Source organism: Artibeus jamaicensis, unplaced genomic scaffold, assembly GCF_021234435.1.
Source record: "Artibeus jamaicensis isolate MK-2021 breed Jamaican fruit bat unplaced genomic scaffold, CSHL_Jam_final contig_466, whole genome shotgun sequence".
NCBI lineage: Eukaryota > Metazoa > Chordata > Mammalia > Chiroptera > Phyllostomidae > Artibeus > Artibeus jamaicensis.
Window position 1 is genome coordinate 13,682,497 of NW_026521844.1, and position 19,113 is coordinate 13,701,609.

Genomic DNA, 19,113 nt, shown 5'->3' on the forward strand with positions numbered 1-19,113 from the left:
CTCAAAAATCCCACACAGACAGAAGAACCAGCTTCTACACAACCTGTCCACACCTGCATAATAGAATACAAGATGTGGTAGATGGAGTGACCTTCACTTAACCAGCTGGAGGGAAGGACCCACCAAAGAAAGACCCAACAACAATCAAAACCCAAAGTCATACAGAGGGCCAATATAAACAACAGCCTAGGACTAACAAGTTCAGGAGATCAAAGAGACTGCACTACTGAATATCACAGGTTTCCTACCATAGAAGTTCACACCATAAAACCAGGGAGTCAGAACAGACTAATTTAAAGAGCAGAGGCTAACAAGAAGAGTCTCACAAACAATGGGAAGATAAAGAAAGAATTCCCAAGTGAAAGGAAAGGAGAATACTAATCATTGAAATAGAGGCAAGTGAACTATCAGATACTGAATTCAAAGTGAACTATCAGATATTGAATTCAGGTTATCAGGAAGCTCTATGAGCTCGCAGTGAGTTACCAGAAACTACAGGGAAACTACAATAAACTCACTGCAAACTATATCAATATGAAAAAGAAAATGGAAACCATCAACAAGGGCCAAGAGGAAATGAAGAATATAATTTCTGAACTGAAGAACACAGTAGAAGGAATCAAAAGCAGGCTAGACAAAGCAGAGGATTGAATCAGTGAGCTGGAAGACAAGGTAGAAAAAATACCCAGAAAGAGCAAGAAAAGGAAAAAAGACTCATAAAGAACCAAGAGGTGTTAAGGGAACTACAGGTCAACATGAAATGTAATAATATCCATATAATAAGGATATCAGAAGGAAAAGAAGAAGAGCAAGGGATAGAAAGCCTGTTTGAAAAAGCAATGATGGAAAACTTCCCTAATTTGATGAGAGAAAAAGTCACACAAATCCAGGAAACACAGAGAGTCCCAATCAAGAGGAACTAAAAGAGGCCCACTTCAAGACACATCATAATTAAAATAGCAAAATTCCAAGACAAAGAGAGAATCTTAAAGGCAGCAAGGGAGAAACAGGAAGTAACATACCAGGAAGCCCTGTTAAGACTAGCAGCTTGACTGCTCAATGGAAATGCTACAAGGCAGAAGGGAATGGCAAGGAATATTCCAAGTAATGAAAACCAAGGGCCTGCAACCAACACTATTCTATCCAACAAGACTCTCAATTAAAATGGAAGGCCAAATAAGGAACTTTCCAGACAAAAGAAGCCTCAAAGAATATACCTCCTCCAAACCAGCTCTGCAAGAGATGCTAAAGAGACTGCTTTAAAGAAAATTTTTTAAAAAAGAGCAAGAGAGAGTGGAACACTGGCACGAAAAAAATGACAGTGAATAAGTACCTATCAATAATAACCTTAAATGTAAATGGATTAAATACCCCAATCAAAAGACATGGAAGAGCTAAATGGATATGAAATCATGACCCACACATGAGCTAGTTACAAGAGACCCACATCAGAACAAAAGACCTGCACATAATGAAGTGAAGGGTTGGAAACAAATACTCCAAGCAAATGGACAGGAAAAAAAAGGCTGGAGTAGCAGTACTCATATCAGACAAAATAGACTTCAAAAAAAGGGCCATAAAAAGAGACCGAGAAGGTCACTTCCTAATATTCAAGGGAAGAATCCATCAAGAAAACATAAACATTGTAAATATATATGCACCCAAATACATAAAGTCTTGGAGGACTTGAAGAAAGATATTGACAGCCACACAATTATACTAGGGGATTTTAATACCTCAGAGTCAAAAATGGAAAGATCTTCTAAACAAAATATCAGCAAAGGTATTGTGGTATTGAACAAAAAAAGCCCTAGATGAAATGGACTTAACTGATATATACAGAGCGTTTCATCCCAAAGAAGCAAAATACGCATTCTTTTCAAATGCACATGGAACATTTTCAAACATAGACCACATGATAGAACACAAAACAAGCCTCAACAAATTCAAGAAAATTGAAATCATATCAAACATTTTCTCTGACTACAAGGGACTGAAACTAGAAACCAACCTCGAGGGAAAACCCCCAAAAGACTCAAACTCGTGAAGATTGAATAGCACACTAATAAACAATGAATAGATCAAGAGAAAATATCACCCTTTGTGACAGCATGGGTGGATCTGGAGAACATTATGTTAAATGAAATAAGCCAGTCAAAGAAAGACAAATGGCATATTTCACTTACATGTGGGATCTAAATTGAATAAGCAAAAGACAGATTGATAGACAGAGAACAGTATGACAGCTATTGGTGGGAGGAAGGTTAGCAGGTAGAGGAATTGAGCCAAAAGGAAAAAAGACTCATGGACATTGTCAACAGTGTGTTGATTTGCGGGGGGGGGGGAGCAGAGTATAAGGGGGTTAAAGAGTAATGGAAATAGTACAATAAAATTGCAAAAATAGAACAAATTTTGTTTTGTTTCTTAACAAGAAGTCAAATGTTTAACCTTGTTTTCAATATATTAACTTTAAAATATTTGCAAAATATATAATACAACAGCTCACCCTCAATTATTTCATCAGTAAGTACATAGTAACCTCTCTTACATTCTCTACATTCTGGATTTGGTACCTCATTTGTGTGGTACTTCACAATAAAAAGCCAAAAATTTTTGTGGCTATGAATGATTGGGATGCTTCCTTGCAGTAAGACCTATTTCAAAGGAAAACTGTTGACTGGACACCCTCCTGTAAGCAGGCATAATATTTTCTTTCATGTTAATATATTTGTACTTATTGTGTGGTAATAAGGGGGGACAGTTTTCTAGATAAAGCCATGATAATTTACTGCTTTTATGTAATTCCTTATTCCCAGTTATTTTAATGGTAAAGATGAGATATTTTTCTGTTCCAGCTCCCTAGTCAAATTTTCTGATCAAGAATGTAATGAAAAATTTAAACCCCTTTCTACTTTTAAATTTGTAAATTGAATTCTGCATAAAAATATAACTTTAACAACATATAACTTAATGGATGTGGCATAGGCCTCCTCCATTACCCTGAACCAGGCATCCAAACCTTTATAATAACTAAAGCCCTTATAATGGGCTCTTCCATTTAGAAAAAGAGCAGATGTCAAAATTATTTTAGACTGGTGGATAAAACAAATTCTAGAGCATGTCTCTGCACATTTGAAACCCAGTTTAGAATACCCTCGGACATCTGCCAAGATGGAGGTGTAGGTGGAAACACTTTGCGTCCTCGCACAACCAAATCTAAAAACAACAAAGTTTTAACAATAAACGCAATCAAACCACACAGAAAATCGACAATATGGAGTGTGAAAATAACGAACCGCTCAGCTAAACCAGTGAGACGGGCGAAGCCAGCAGTGGAGCGGGTTGGGCAAAAAAGATCCCCAACTGGGCGGTGAGCAGGCAGCTGAGGGCACGGATCCCAGGTGCGGGCTAGCTACAGGCGTACACAGGGAAGAGGCGCAGCTGGCTCTCTGTGGTCCGTTGCGCATTTGCGTGCAGATAAACCAGTGAAGAGGCGAGCATTGAGACTGTGTGGCGCAGGGCTGCGGGCTTGCACATTTGTGCTCAGAAAAAACAGGCGGGGGCAAGCTGTGAGGCGGACTGGGCCAGTGGAGAGGACCGCCATTGCTCCCTCTCTGACCCCGCCCCCACGTACAGCGTCAGAAAACAGCGACCTGGGTAGCCTCGCCCTGATGAGCAACTAAGGCTCCGCTCCTCATACATAGCAGGCACAAACAGATAAAAACATGACTCAAGAACAACTCAGAGCCCCAGAGCTGATAAATCTAAGCAATGAAGAAATAGCCAAACTTTCAGATGCACAGTTCAAAACACTGGTGATCAGGATGCTCACAGAACTGGTTGATTATAGTCACAAATTAGAGGAATATATGAAGGCTAAACTAATTGAAATGAATGGTAATGCACAGAAAACCAATAGTAGTAGAAAGGAAATTGGGACTCAAATCAAGGGGGTAGACCAGAAGGAAGGAAAAATACATGACCAAACAGAAAAATATGAAGAAACAAGAATTCAAAAAAATGAGAAGAGGCTTAGGAACCTCCAGGACATCTTTAAACGCTCCAACATCTGAATTATAGGGGTACCAAAAGGGGAAGAGGAACAGCTATGAGTGGAAAACTTATTTGAACAAATAATAAAAGAGAACATCCCCATTCTGTGAAAGGAAATAGACTTCCAGGAAATCCAGGCAGCTCAGAGAGTCCCAAAGAAGTTGGACCCAAGAAGGAACACACCAAGGCACATCATAATTATATTAGCCAAGATTAAAATGAAGGAGAGAATTCTAGAAGCAGCAAGAGAAAAGGAGACAGTTACCTACAAAGGAGTTCCCATCAGACTGTGAGCAGATTTCTCAAAAGACACCTTGCAGGCAAGAAGGGGCTGGAAAGAAGTATTCCAAGTCATGAAAACCAAAGACCTACATCCAAGATTGCTCTATCCAGCAAAGCTTTCATTTAGAATGGAAGGGCAGATAAAGTGCTTCTCAGATAAGATCAAGTTCAAGGAGTTCATCATCACCAAGCCCTTATTATATGAAATGTTAAAGGGACTTACCTAAGGAAAAGAAGATAAAAAATATGAACAGTGAAAGGACAGCAAACTCACAGTTATTAACAACCACACCTAAAACAAAAGTAAACTAAGCAGACAGCTAGAACAGGAGTGGAGCCGCAGAAATGGAGATCACATGGAGGGTTAGCAACAGGGGAGTGGGAGGAGGAGAAGGGGGGAGAAGGTACAGAGAATAAGGTACGGAGAATAAGGTACAGTGAATAAAGAGAAGGTGGGGAGAAAATAGACGTGGAGGGCAAGAGTAGTGTGGGAAATGTAGAAGCTAAAGAACTTATGACATATGGACAGGAACTAAAAGGGGAGAATGTGGGAGGGGATGTACAGGGTGGAGGGGAATGAAGGGGGGAAATGGGACAACTGTAATGGCATAATCAATAAAATATATTATAAAAAGGATAACTAGACCATCTTTAACAGTAACTGCAATGCATTGGAACAAAAACTATAAAAAGGCTGACTGGTATGGCTCAGTGGGTTGGGCATCGTCTCACAAACCTAAAGGTCACTGGTTCGATTCCCAGTCAGGACACATGCCTGGTTTGGAGCCTGCAAGAGACAACTGATCGATGTTTATCTTGTCCACCAATGTTTCTCTCCCTCTTTTACTCTCTCTCTTCCCCCTCTCTGAAAATAAAAATAACTTTCTTGAGAAAACCTAAAAATTAAACCATATTAAAACTTATTAATTCATAGTGGTACTATATCAAAAGCCCTTCAAAATCATCATGGTTACATTTGGAGGATGTTAGGAAACCAAGTCCTTATCTTACATATTTGGAAATGAAGGGAATCAAGTATTTATCCTGCCACACACACACAGATATATGTATATATATACATACATGCATGTATACAAATATATACATACATGCATGTATACAAATATATACATATGTGTGTATATACATGTGTATACCCTCAGGATAACCAAATTATTGATAAATGGAATTACATAGAAATACCTTGGCTAATAAATGAGTGTTGCCATTTTGAAATCCCTAATGAAATAATGTATTGAGGTAATGATCACCAAGAGCAGGTAATACAAGAAGGTGACCAGTGATTTGGAAGCAGCTAACAATATTAAGTATTGCTAAAAGCCTGGCTGGTGTGGCTCGGTAGGGTTTCTGTAAGGGAAAAGGCCACCGTCAGACTCCCAGTCAGGGCACATGATTGGGTCACGGGCCTGGTCCCCGGTGGGGGATGTGTGCAGGAGGCAATCGATCAATGTTTCTTTCTCCCTACCTTCCTCCTCCCCTAGTAAAATCTTTTTAAGTATTGCTAAAATACCACACCTTAATACAGGGAAACATGTCAAACTGCAATCAGGGAAATGGAGAATGTGAAAGACTACAGGACAAACAATCTGGTTCCTATACAAAAATTGCAAAGAAACAACAAACAAAAAAGGGTAAGAAACGGATTTTACCAGATGTATCAACCAATTGTACTGGATGGGCTTTACTTGGATCTTGATAAAGTAGAAATAGGACAAAAAATAATGGTGCCTTTAGAATATTTTTTCTGTGATAATGTCCTGAAGTTTCTTAAAGATCTATATGGACATTTTTTGTATGATTATTTCTTATATTGAATTTGTTTCCAAATAGTCTGGGTGGGGGGAGGGAAAGACTTTGGTGGGGATATAGATGAAACAATTGAAGGTGGGTGACTGGCGTTCTTTATACTCTTTTGTGTGCATCTGTAATTTCAATTTAATAAAAAATTTATATATGAATTAAATGGTCGAAATGTCAATCAACTGCTATTGAACTTAGAATAAAAGTCAAAACCATACCTTGGCCTATGAAACCACTTCCTACCTCTCCATCCTGTTGGAACCCTTTCCTTCCACCAAGGTCTTACCTGCGCCAGGCCTTTGCTTAGAGTTCCCTTTAAGGGAATATTTTCCCCTCTTCTCTGGTTATACAGCACCTTTCTGGCCTAATGAGTATCTTATAGGTCTTTCCTGACCACCCCAAGATTGCATTTTTGCCTGTTTTAATGTTGTCAGTGCACTTCAGCATAATTTGTCATTGTTTTTTGGTTGGTTTACTACTAGAAGGAATTATATCTTGTACACTCCTGTATTTCTAATGCCCATCACATGTGTGATATGGAGGTGTTTTATGCTTGTTGAATGAATTATTCTGTGGTGTCTGTCTTAAACATGTAGGTCAGCTCAAACTGTGTTTGGTGTGAAACTAAGGTGACTGAATAAATACTTTGGTAGATGTTATTTCTGGAGTAAGTTCATGTATTTCCTTGAAACCAGTTACCTTTGACCACTGGTATCGTGGAAGCAACAGAGCGGAAATGAACTTTGAAATTCTACCTAGACTGTCTAAAAATGAAGGCTCATTTGTTTGTATGACTTGTAAATTACACTGTAATAAAATTAATTTCTGTTTAGCCATCTCTCTCTATGCACTGGACTCTCACTGGAAGAGCAGAGGTCCTCGGAGTACAGCACCTGACATATAGATGCACTGAAATCTCTGGCGATGCTTCATGTCCTTGAAGATCATAGCAACTCACTCTCCACCAGTCCAAATAAATATAGCTTATTTTTCCTTCAGAAATATTTTTAGTATTTTATGATTTTAGTTAATTCCATAGATTCTTCTTGCACTCTTGTGGTAGACAGCCCCCAAAGTGGTCTCGTCATTCTTGCCTCCAGGATTCCGTATTGCTATATACTCATCTATACCCATATTGACAGGGCTGACCTGTTTAACCAATAGGACATCATGGAAATAAAGAAGGGTGACTTTGAAGGCTAAGTCATAAAAGCCATTGCAAGTTTTTGCACAATTAAACCTCTAAAGTTAATTTTTGTAATGGTGTTCTCTCCTGTTTTCTTCAATAGAATAACTCCTGAATACTCACTTTAGTTTAAAAATGTCATTTTGCATCCTACTGTTCCCTAGCTTGCCATCCTTGCAACCTAGAATCATTTGTACATTTAATGAATATGCTTTAAACTTCTATCAGTTATAAGTCATGGATAAAAACACTAGAAGACAGTGGGGTCCAGTATTGATTCTAAACAGTCCTGAAAGACTATTGTGCCTCTTCAGACTGACAATGAACCTTAATGCCTTTTAGGTTACAATATTCTCAATCTGAATACCTGTTTGATATGGAGATGCAATGTAGGTGACAGATTAGATAAATTTGATTTCACTTTTGTCTCTCAGATCCATCCCCATCACTGGAGAACACTGGATTTAATTATTTAGCTATCTGCCCCGGCTGGTGTGACTCAGTGGACTGAGCACTGGCCTGTGAATCAAAGGGTCACCAGTTCCATTCCCAGTCAGGGCACATGTCTCGGTTGTGGGCCAGGTCCCCAGCAGGGGGCACACAGGAGGCAACCACACATCAATTATTTAGCTATCTGGAAACCACATTTTAAAACATATATTCCAGTATCAAGTTTTATACTGGTTTTAAAAATACTGACAAATGCTACAAATTATGAAAAATTCTCCAATACATTTTTTCAAGGGGAGTACGAATCCTTAATTAAATTAGACAACCAAGATGGTGATAAGTCTTTATTTTTCATACAAGGTGCCACTGCAGGTACCATCAAGGAACACACTGCTGTTTTCAGATATACAGAACTGAACAAAAGCATGTTAGCATGCTGCCTCACTGTACATGGAAAATTGGTGAACATCTTCAGATACTAAGACTAGGAAAGAAATGGGTTAATGTCATTTGTTGATATGTCTATGAATCACTCAGCAATGTTATTACAGGCTGTTTTCACCTCAAAGCAGAATTACAATCACTCTGCAGCCCCTGGACAATTCTCAAATGCACGTCTAGTGAAGGTACAACACGCAGGCATGAGACAGATACTGTGTCTCATCTGAAGAGAGACTGATTTGGCACCTGGCTCAACACATTTTAAGAGCTGATATAGCCACCTCAATAGTTTAAGATTGAGTTTCCCTCACCACATAAGTTGGCAATTGGCTTAACTGAGAATTTCTGAAACATTAGCTGAATAAGCCTAGGGTTAAAAAAACCCACCAGAATACTGTCCGTTTAACAACACAGCCACTTCATAACTTCTGTCCAGTTCTCATCTGTTGTCCTACAAAAATCCCTTACATGATGACTTTTAGTAAAACCCTCTAGCGACTGTAACAGACCTAGCTCTAGATACTAAGTATCAGAAAAAAGTGCCTGTGAAGTGTGTGTGTGTCCACGGAAACATGGCAGTGTTACTACTGGAGGTAAGTGTCAAGTTTCCTCTTGATGTTGTCAAAGGAATCTGCTCCCATGTAATCAGCCTGGCCTTGTTCCCACCTCTCCTTCCGTTCTTCTGAGGATACAAGAGGCTGTGCTGTAGCCGAGATCTCCCCGAGGGACAGATGTGATATGGCTCCTGAGACATCTTCCTAGAAAAAAGAACATAATCAGAGACTCCTTGAGAGCTGAAAATCAGACCATTTCAAAGAATGCAATAAATTGAAGAAGGTGAGAAAACCAAGGTGAATTATCATGCAAAGTACCAAAAACTGAAAGTATTACATGAAACAACAACAACAAAAAAGACAGAAATACAAAGGTCATATGATTTTTTTTCCTAACAAAATGAAGACTTCTTGACTGAGTGAAAACATTGGGGTAACAAAGTAATCAGGGTTATGTTTAAGTTCTGCATACCTTTCTACAGAAGCCACAAGAGAAAGCCAGTGTATAGACCAAGTCTGAAAGCTGCAAACAGTTCATTAGAAAGTGTAAGACGGATGGACAAGGGAATACAAGTCTCATGATAAATTCTCGATCTGTGTGGGCTCAGAAAGGTTGAGAACTTAAACAAAATGACACCTTAGAGCCTAAGCTTCAGAAAGAACCTAACCAGAGAGCCACACCACTTACATAAGTTGTCATGTTACGAAAGCGAGAGCTAAATGGTCTAAGACCATGCACCAAACTCATCTGCCTGTTCAAGCATATTATCACATAAGCATCTATTCTTGTAGTTTCTGCTAATTTAATTAGCTTAGTTTTGAACTGTTTCAATTCCCATCTTCACCTTTTTTGGTTAATAATTCTCAGTCCTTGGGTTGCAGAAGGAACAAAGTGAACGTGCAGAAAATGGAGCAAATCTACTCTATGTCAGATTACCATTACATACAGATGCACAATTAACTTCAACTGTACCATAAAGGAATATCGAAGCCATCTTTCAAAGAGATCTGAGGTGAGAAGGCACCAGAAATCTTAGCAGATAAAAATGCAGATAAATACATATAAATACTGCTTTTGACAGAAAATGGCAGAACAAAATTTTTGATTACCTGTTTTGATTGTGTGTGTGTGTGTGTGTATGTATGCATTTAAATATACTGGAACTCCAAGGTATTGGGGTGGATTCCATGGGACTGTAGTACAGCTAAGGCAACATAAGTCCTTCCCCTGGATTAGCTCTGGCTTTGCCTCCAATTTGCAATGGGAATGATATAGAGAAGCTCTTCCAGAGTTTTCTGCTCACAATATTTTTCATAAGGATAAGTCTCTCAGACCTGGATTTGAGTCCCAGTTCTGCTACTGACTAGTCGGTTATATAAGAGAAGTTTATAATTCTTTAAGCCTCGGTTTATTTTAATATCTAAAAAGGGGATATTACCAATAGTACTTGATAGATTAGTTTAAAGTTTAAACAAAAATGGCTAACTTTTCTTAAGCACTTACTATTGTCAGACAATGTTCCAAGTACTGTGCAGGTGTTATTTCATGATCCACATAAAGCAACCGAGTAAGAATGTAACTGTGAGTTATTTTTCTTTTTCTCCTTCTCGTGTTTTGGTACAAGTGCTAATAAGTGAAATGGCTAAAATTTATACCCGAGCAAAGAGAAGTATCTCTTATAACCTTATAGTCTCTTCTTATAGTAAGGCAATTAACGGATCAGTTAGACATAATTATAATTCACCCATTCTGTTGTATTCTTTATAGCTTAATATGTAACATGTAGGTTTAATTATTTGTTAAAAAAATTAATTTATTGGAGTGACATTGGTTAACATAAGTATACAGGTTTGGGGTGTACAATTCTATATAGCACATCATCTCTATATTTTATTGTGTGTTCACCACCCGAAGTTAAGTCCCCTTCTGTCACCATTTACCTTCCCTTTACCCTCCTCTACCTCCCCAAAGTGTCATTTCTTATCCTTTTCCAATTCTTCCAAAAGAACAAACTTCAGAGGAAGACCTTTAAAGTCAGAAATGAGGCTAAGCAGTTCGTTATTGTAAATGTTAACATGTCATCCTCCTCCTACAAGATTTCTTTTTCAAAGGTCCTACATAATAACCATATAGGAGTACAAACATAGCAAATCAAGATAATCCTAGAAAAATATTTGCTTATATGTTCATGTTGTTGTAATTGTCACTGAAAACTCATTTTTCTGAGCACAGAGAAAAAAACAAAATAGGTGTATTTAAATGTTTGCAGTTTCTAAAACGTGAAATGTAGCATTCTTCATTTTTACAAATCACTGTTTTAGAATTTATCTCAGGACAATGGATTAAGAATTTCTTAGTTACAATATATGGGTATAGTAAAACTTCTAAAACCCTTTCTTATGCTCTCAGATCTAAGAAAATCTGCCACAAACTTTACTTCTGCTTTAGTTTTTGCTGGTTACATTTCTCCCTTCTAAGATGGAAACTGTTTTCTATCTACAAAAATCTTATTTCTCTGTTTGAAGTACCACCAAATACTCCGTCTAACGGTACGCATTACATTACATGCAAGAACAAAGCAGAACCCACCGTGTCCAGGGACAACTGGGTGTCTTTGACCAGGCCAAACTGCTGGAGCACCGGCAGCACGTCGGTGGTGAAGATGTCCCACCACAGGCTGAGGAACTCTGGGTGAATCATGGTGGGATCATGGGACTCACTTTTGACACTTTTTGTTTTAGCATCGTAAGTGTAATTCCATGGTTTGATGTGTCCCAGGAAATGCACAACTTTGGCATTTGCACCAAACCTGCCAAATGAACACAAGTTGAAATGGTTAGTAGATTCTGAGTGCTAACAAAAACATACGCAACATTTTGTGCTGTAGACTTAACGGTGCATCTTCTTCCATCCTGCAGTTGTGGTTGGAAAGCAAATTGAGTTCCCTAAAAAATTTTTAGAAATGCTTTTTAAATTATTCAACTGTGCCCTGGCTTGAATGGCTCGGTTGGAACGCTGTCCCGTGCACCAAAAGGTTGTAGGTTCAATCCCCAGTCAGGGCATATATAGGAAGCAACCGATCAATCTATGTTTCTCTCTCACATCGATGTTTCTTTTTTGCTCTCCCTAAAAATTGAAAAAACACATCCTTGGATGAGAATTTAAAAAATAAATTATTAAACTGTATGTTAAATATACATAAAAATTCAAAAGTTCAGTGGATCAGTGCAACAATGAAAACACCAATTCATGGTGAATAGTAAAGGTACAATCATTTACAAAACCACTTGACATTATCTACTCAAGTTGAAAATGCTCACATTCTACATCCTGGAAACTGAGCTCCTGGGCAGGTACTTTAAAGAAACTCTCGCATATGTGTAGGAGATGACATAGTCAATGTTCATAGCAGCAGCACTGTTGGAAATGCGTGTAAACTGGAAACAACTCAATGACCATGTTAGGTGAGACTGCTGCTGAGCACATGTCCACTCCTTTCTCAGTCTCCATGAGCGAGTATGTTTTCCTGCCTCACCAGTGTGGGGTATACTCACAAGACCTGCTTTAGACAACTGAATGTGGGCAGAAGTGACTGTCTTAAAAAGAGCAGTTTGTTTTTGTTCACCCTCTCTGAGAAGCTTCACGTTCTGCAGCCGAAGAACATGGCCTGGGCCACCTGCCTGTTCAAAGGAACAAAATGTGTGAACAAAGGTGGGTCACACCTGTGGGCTGGCTCCAAACCCAGGTGAGACGGTCAGAGCTGTCCAAGCCTATCTGCCAACGTGTGAGCAAGAAATACCTGCTTATCACTGATGTTTTATGGTTATTTATCCACTTTATTTTTTATTCAGAAAATATTTATTGATTATCAGTTCATTAAGCATTCCAACTTCATAACTGCTGTTTTGACTTTTTAGGTTCCCATCACTTCCTCTCCTAGAAACAGACCACATTCTCAGCTGATTGAAAGGGAGGACAGAGAGGGGGAGGATCACATGTCTTTGCATTTCCCTTTCTCTCTCTGGGAAAAAAAAAACTAGCCAGAGATATTTTCTCTCATGCAATTTCAAAAGCATTCTTTCACTTTAAAACTTTAAATGGGTCTCTGTGCCTGTCCTATATACTAAATTCCAAATTACATGACCTGGTCCTTCATATTCTATTTTTTTAAAGGACAACTTCTGGTATATTCATATCAAAGAATACAATGTAGTAGTGAAAATGAAGTAGTGAAAATGAAGCTTTTTAGCTGTACGCATTACATAGCAAATGAATGGATTTTTAAATTATGCTGATAAAAAGAAATACATAAAAATTCAAATAGGAATACATATAGATCCACTTACATAAGAACAAAACAACAAAAGTACTATTAAAAGACTAGAAAAGTACAATCAATGTAAATTTCATGATACAGATTTCTCTCCAGCAGAGAGGGAGGCTGGGATGGGGAAGGGACACAAAGGAGCTGTATTGCTTGTGTTCCATTCTTATCTTGGGTGGTGGATACTTTTAAAAACTGCACACTTTTTGTGTATTTCTTTTTGGTTTAAACACTATTATTTTACAATAATATCTTAAAAAGAGTAAGAGTTAAGAGTAGTCTTGTTCTGGTTTGGAAGAAATCTAGGCACATAAAACCAAGTAATAATAACAGTGAATATAACAAGAGACAAAAGGAAGGGGGAACAGTGAGGACTCCAGGAATTCAGAGGTGGGGCGGTCACTGAAAGCCAGGTGCGGCGGGGCAGGAGGTGCTGAGAGACTGGACACGACTTAAGGTTTGTCCAACAGGTAGGAGCTGGGTGGTAGTACAGGGAATTGTAGTGAGAGACAGTGGCTCTGAGGCTTGTGGATGTGCCAGACCAAGTGTCTTCCAACTACAGCCAAGGAGCAAGCTTTGACAGCAAAAGATAAAATGGGATAGATTCTTGAGTGTTGGGCTCAAGTGTCAGATTTTAGTGGATTTATCCTACAGAAAACCAAAGGATTTGGTCAAAATAATGTAAACTCTCTTCATGTAACCTTTCCAATCTTCTAAAAGATTTTAAAAAATGTCACAGAGACTTCCGCCAAGAGGCGTAGGTGGGAACACTTTTCGTCCTCGCACAACCAAATCTAAAAACAACAAAGTTTTAACAACAATAAACACAACCAAACCACACAGAAAATCGAATATGGAGTCCAAAGACAATGAAATGCTCAGCTAAACTGGTGAGAGGGGCGAAACCAGCACCGGAGCCAGTCGGGCAAAAAAGATCTGGGCGGTGCACAGGCAGCTGGGGGCAAGGAACCCAGGTGTGGGCTGGCTACGGGTGGAACCCAGGGAAGAGGCGCTGCTGGCTGTCTGCAGTGGGTTCCGCATTTGCACGCAGATAAACCAGTGAAGAGGCAAGCATTGAGACAGATCTCGCAGGCCCCAGCGACTGGTGCAGGGCAGCAGACTCGCACATTTGTGCTGGTATAAGCAGGCGGGGGCGAGTAGTGAGGTGGACTGGGCGAGTGGAGAGGACCACCATTGCTCCCTCTCGGACCCCAGCCCCTCATACAGCGTCACAAACCTGTGACCTGGGTAGCCCTACCCCCGTAAACACCAAGGCACCTCTCCTTGTATGTAACAGGCACGAACAGATCAAAACATGGCTCAAGAACAACTCAGAGCCCCAGAGCCAATAAATCTAAGTGATGAAGAAATGGCCAAACTTTCAGATGCACAATTCAAAACACTGGTGATTAGGATGCTCACAGAACTGGTTGATTATAGTCACAAATTAGAGGAATATATGAAAGCTAAACTAATTGAAATGAATGGAAATGCACAGGAAACCAATAGTAACGGAAAGGAAACTGGGACTCAAATCAAAGGAGTGGACCAGAAGGAAGAAAAAAATGACCATGACCAAACAGAAAAGGATGAAGAAACAAGAATTCAAAAAAATGAGAAGAGGCTTAGGAACCTCCAGGACATCTTTAAACGCTCCAACATACAAATTATAGGGGTACCAGAAGGGGAAGAGGAACAGCCACCAGTGGAAAACTTATTTGAACAAATAATAAAGGAGAATTTCCCCAATCTGGCAAAGGAAAGAGACTTCCAGGAAATCCAGGAAGCTCAAAGAGTCCCAAAGAAGTTGGACCCAAGAAGGAACACACCAAGGCACATCATAATTACATTAGCCAAGATTAAAATGAAAGAGAGAATCCTAGAAGCAGCAAGAGATAAGGGGACAGTCACCTACAAACGAGTTCCCATCAGACTGTCAGCAGATTTCTCAAAAGAGACCTTACAGGCAAGAAGGGGCTGGAAAGAAGTATTCCAAGTCATGAAAACCAAAGACCTACAACCAGGATTGCTCTATCCAGCAAAGTTTTCATTTAGAATGGAAGGGCAGATAAAGTGCTTCTCAGATAAGATCAAATTCAAGGAGTTCATCATCACCAAGCCCTTATCATATGAAATGTTAAAGGGACTTACCTAAGAAAAAGAAGATAAAAAAGATGAACAGTGAAAGGACAGCAAACTCACAGTTATCAACAACCACACCTAAAACAAAAGCAAATTAAGAGGACAGCTAGATCAGGAGTGAACCATAGAAATGAAGATCACATGGAGGGTTAGCAACAGGGGAGTGGGAGAAGGAGAAGGGGGGAGAAGGTACAGAAAATAAGTAGCACAGACAGTAGATAGAAAATAGATAGGGGGAGGGTAAGAAAAGTATGGGAAATATAGAATCTAAAGAACTTGAGACACGTGTTCATGAAGTAAAGGGGGGAGAATGGTGGGGGAGGGGTGTGCAAGGTGGAGGAGAATGGAGGAGGGGAAATAGAACAAATGTAATGGCATAATCAATTTTAAAAAAAGTTTAAAAAAAAAGTCAGAGACCTGTTAAATAGCTATTGTTATCTGAGACTTTACTATGTTTGGGGCCCAAATTATTTAAGAACATGTTTGGGAATAACAGTTCTGCAAGGTAGATTTTACTAATGTGTTAAATGGAGGCTCCTAGAGGCTGAGTTGCCCAGAGCCATACAGCTATTAAGTGGCAGAGATGGCATTTGGCACAGTTTTGCCTCTCTTAGGCCTGAGCTCTTGCCATGCCTTTCAAAAACTGCCAGAAAAATGGAGCCTATTGTAAATTTTCTTCTAGGGTGACTTTTAAGTGCATGTGGAATGTACTTCTTTTGAAAATGAAGTGGATACCTGATATCCCCAAGATAACTATTTTATACACAATGTATTTCTCTCTCACACACACACACACACACACACACACACACACACACACTCATAGACGTTCGCACAAGTACTTGCAATTTTATCCTTAAAAGAATACAAATGACAATGCTTAAATCCGTTATGTGTAAGGATTTATGTCTAGGCTCAGTGCATGGTCCCAGGAGGCTTTTGTCCAAATAGGGAGATGAGTCACCCACCCAATAAAAATAATAAACAATAGCACAAGTGAGGTAACAACTCAGGGCTACCAGGATAGTGCTGACATTATGGACTATGGAAATTCCAAAGCAATTAGTGCAGGCAGGAATTTGTACAAGGGGCTTTGTGTGGGAAGTGGGACTTGGATGAGGCCTAGAAAAGATGGGCAAGGTTGTGGTAACTGCCCTCAACCACTGGTCCCGTGATGATGGGGAAGCCCATCTCAGCACAGGTGAAAGAAAAGTACTCCCCCCACCTTCTCAGACGTTTACTCTCCCTGACTCAGTCTCCCTGCCTAGAAGGGGAGCCTTTGTCTGCTTCTCTTATCTAAACTGACCAGTAAATCAAGACCCATGATTTTCTTAGACCTATATAAATGTCATACGCAGCCATTACATGAGAGGTAGAAATACTAATTAAGTTAAAACATGAATATAGAATAAACTCTATTACTTTCTAACCTGCTCTCCTGACACTTTGCAAATAATTAGACAGTAATGAGAGTAATAGCTCGCATACAGGGTGGCACAAAAGTAGGTTTACAGTTGTTCGTATGAAAAATAATACAATATTTAATAAATAATAATACATGAATAAACTCACATAGTCATGACTGTAAACCTACTTCTGCCCCACTCTGTACACTGAATATTCACACGTGCCAGGCACTGGTTAACATCCGTACGACTATCTCAGTGAATCTCCAGAACAAGTATGTGAGGAAACCAAAGCGTGAAGAGGTTAAATAACTTCTCTGGGATCACATGGCTGGTGAATGACAGAGCTGGGATCCCGCCCAGTCTGTCGGGCTTGAAAGGTTCCTAACCACAACTAGACTGTTATTATAATACACTCTCAGAATTGCAAAGGAATGTCTGAGAGTGACATTTGTTACTCCATGAATCAACTCCCTGCCTATACCTAGTCAATGTGCAAGGTGGAAAAAGTATGCCTAAGGAATCCTGAACACACCCAACTGGACACAGCAACACAGAAGAACCAATAGGAAAGAAAGCTACAAGAAGTCAACTTGGCACTGTCTGAAAAAAGACAGTTCTCAGAAGGGGGCGATTTGTATAAAGTTTAGAGAAAAGGGGGAGAAAGAATAAGAACTGGATGGTGCTTCTCAGGACCAGCATGTGGCCCTTAAGTGGACTGTGCAGGACCATGTCTAAGGGCCTCTCCAATGCCTCACACTGTGAATCGGGCCTTCAGAGCTCAGGCAGAAGACAATGGTCCAACCTCCCCCTGCCCCAGAACACCACTGCAATACCACCAATGTCTGCAGAGCAAGACTGCCCAGCCTCTGCTGAAGGTGGGACGGTACACTGCAGCCTCTGGCTCCGTCAGTACTCCCTGGTGGCTAGGAGCTTTCGCCACCTCCCTGAACACCAATTTAATGCTGATTAGATACCTCCTCATGTGGCCCAGTCTCCCCCTTGCACGTCAACAGGAATGCCATCTGGGGACCGTCCACGCCCTGCATTTCACTGTGGCTCAAGCCTGGGCTCCACTTACAGGAGTCCAAGGTCTTCAAGTGCCTCTTTAATGCTAAATCAGCGTTACCCTCTGTGGCCACAGGGAGAATCCTTCTTCCTCAAAATTACGTTCTTTACCCATCTACCCCCAAAATGTAAAAAATTGTAGACACTGGATAATCCTTTCATAGACAGGGCAGTCTTGGTTTTACAAAAATTCTTGTTAAGCCTGTTTGACGTAGAAACTAAGATCTTAAGGGGTCCAAAACTTCCGTGGCAGCTAATAAGATGGGGGAGTGTGGGAGGGTCAAGGGGTGAGCAGGACTGTGGAAGGCTGCACAGTGTGATGTACCCTCCCGACAGCTATACAAACTTCAGCAACACAATGGATTACAAAATGCATGACGTTAGTGGGTCCTTTGAAAAACTTTATTGGGGCCAGGGTATTCAGGGGCCGGCCACAAAGAGCTCACGGAGACTCAGGAGTGTGACGGCAGAGAGGTGCATGAGAGAGGAAGAAGGAAAGGTGCTGGGTCACACGGAAACCGCAGGTCAGTGGTTTCAGGTGTTCTGGTTTCAGCCCGTGTCAGCCCTATTTCTGTACAGTGAGAGACGGAACTCCTTTTTCAGGAAGGGAGGTATTACTGCCACACACCTGACAAATCTGTACAAATAAACAGCGGTCACAGGAAAAGAAGTTTGAGAGCAAGGACTCCAATGAAAAGGGCCTGGAAGAATCGCTGAAGATGGAAGGTTCACCTCCAATTAGGGCCTTTGAGGGTGAGAGAAGTAGGAAAGGGTGACAAGTAAGGCAGCTGCTAAATAGGAAACAGGGGCCCAGGAAATGGTGGGGGGGGGGGGGGGGGTGACAGTGTGAAGTTCTGCAGAAGGCAGTCATCACAGGGCATTCTCGGAAATCATCTAGGGCTACTCTGGGCACGATGTAGGGGGTCCTGCTAGGCCTAACACTGGCTGCCTTGCATGAAGGTTTATGGGTTACACAGTTCGAACTACATAGCATGTATTAACTGTACAAACAGAACGGCGCTTCCCTATACAGCAAAGGAGCCTGAAGGGCTGGCTCTATTAGCTGTCATAATAAAATACTTTCAAAAGTGATGGGGGAAAAGTCTCAAATGCTGTTTTTGTACCTAGAATTTAAATTAACTGAGATGTGAATTGTATGTAATCACTTTTTAAATATTTATTTTTTTATTGTATTTTCTTCCACTACCATTTATCCCCCTTATACCTTCTTCCACCTCCACCCACCTTGCATGTAATCCCTTTACATCTCAATCATGTTGCCTGAGAATGTTTAAAAAATTATTTTCTTTTATATTAGTACATTTATTCTCATTATTTATGAAAATCCAAAATAACCATATAAAAATAAAATAACAGCACAGATC

General features: G+C 40.1%; 1 protein-coding gene across 1 annotated transcript in view; it reads right to left on the reverse strand.

The window, feature by feature from the left end:
* Positions 1–8,123: 8,123 nt before the first annotated feature.
* GYG1 (glycogenin 1) overlaps positions 8,124–19,113 on the reverse strand; it is a 32,656-nt gene continuing 21,666 nt past the window's right edge. Inside the window, exons 6-7 of the mRNA XM_037154299.2 lie at positions 11,378–11,597; positions 8,124–8,991 (exon numbers count right to left, since the gene is read on the reverse strand). Coding sequence (XP_037010194.1) covers positions 8,818–8,991; positions 11,378–11,597 — 394 coding nt within the window. The 3' untranslated portion in view covers positions 8,124–8,817. The remainder of the gene's footprint in view (positions 8,992–11,377; positions 11,598–19,113) is intronic.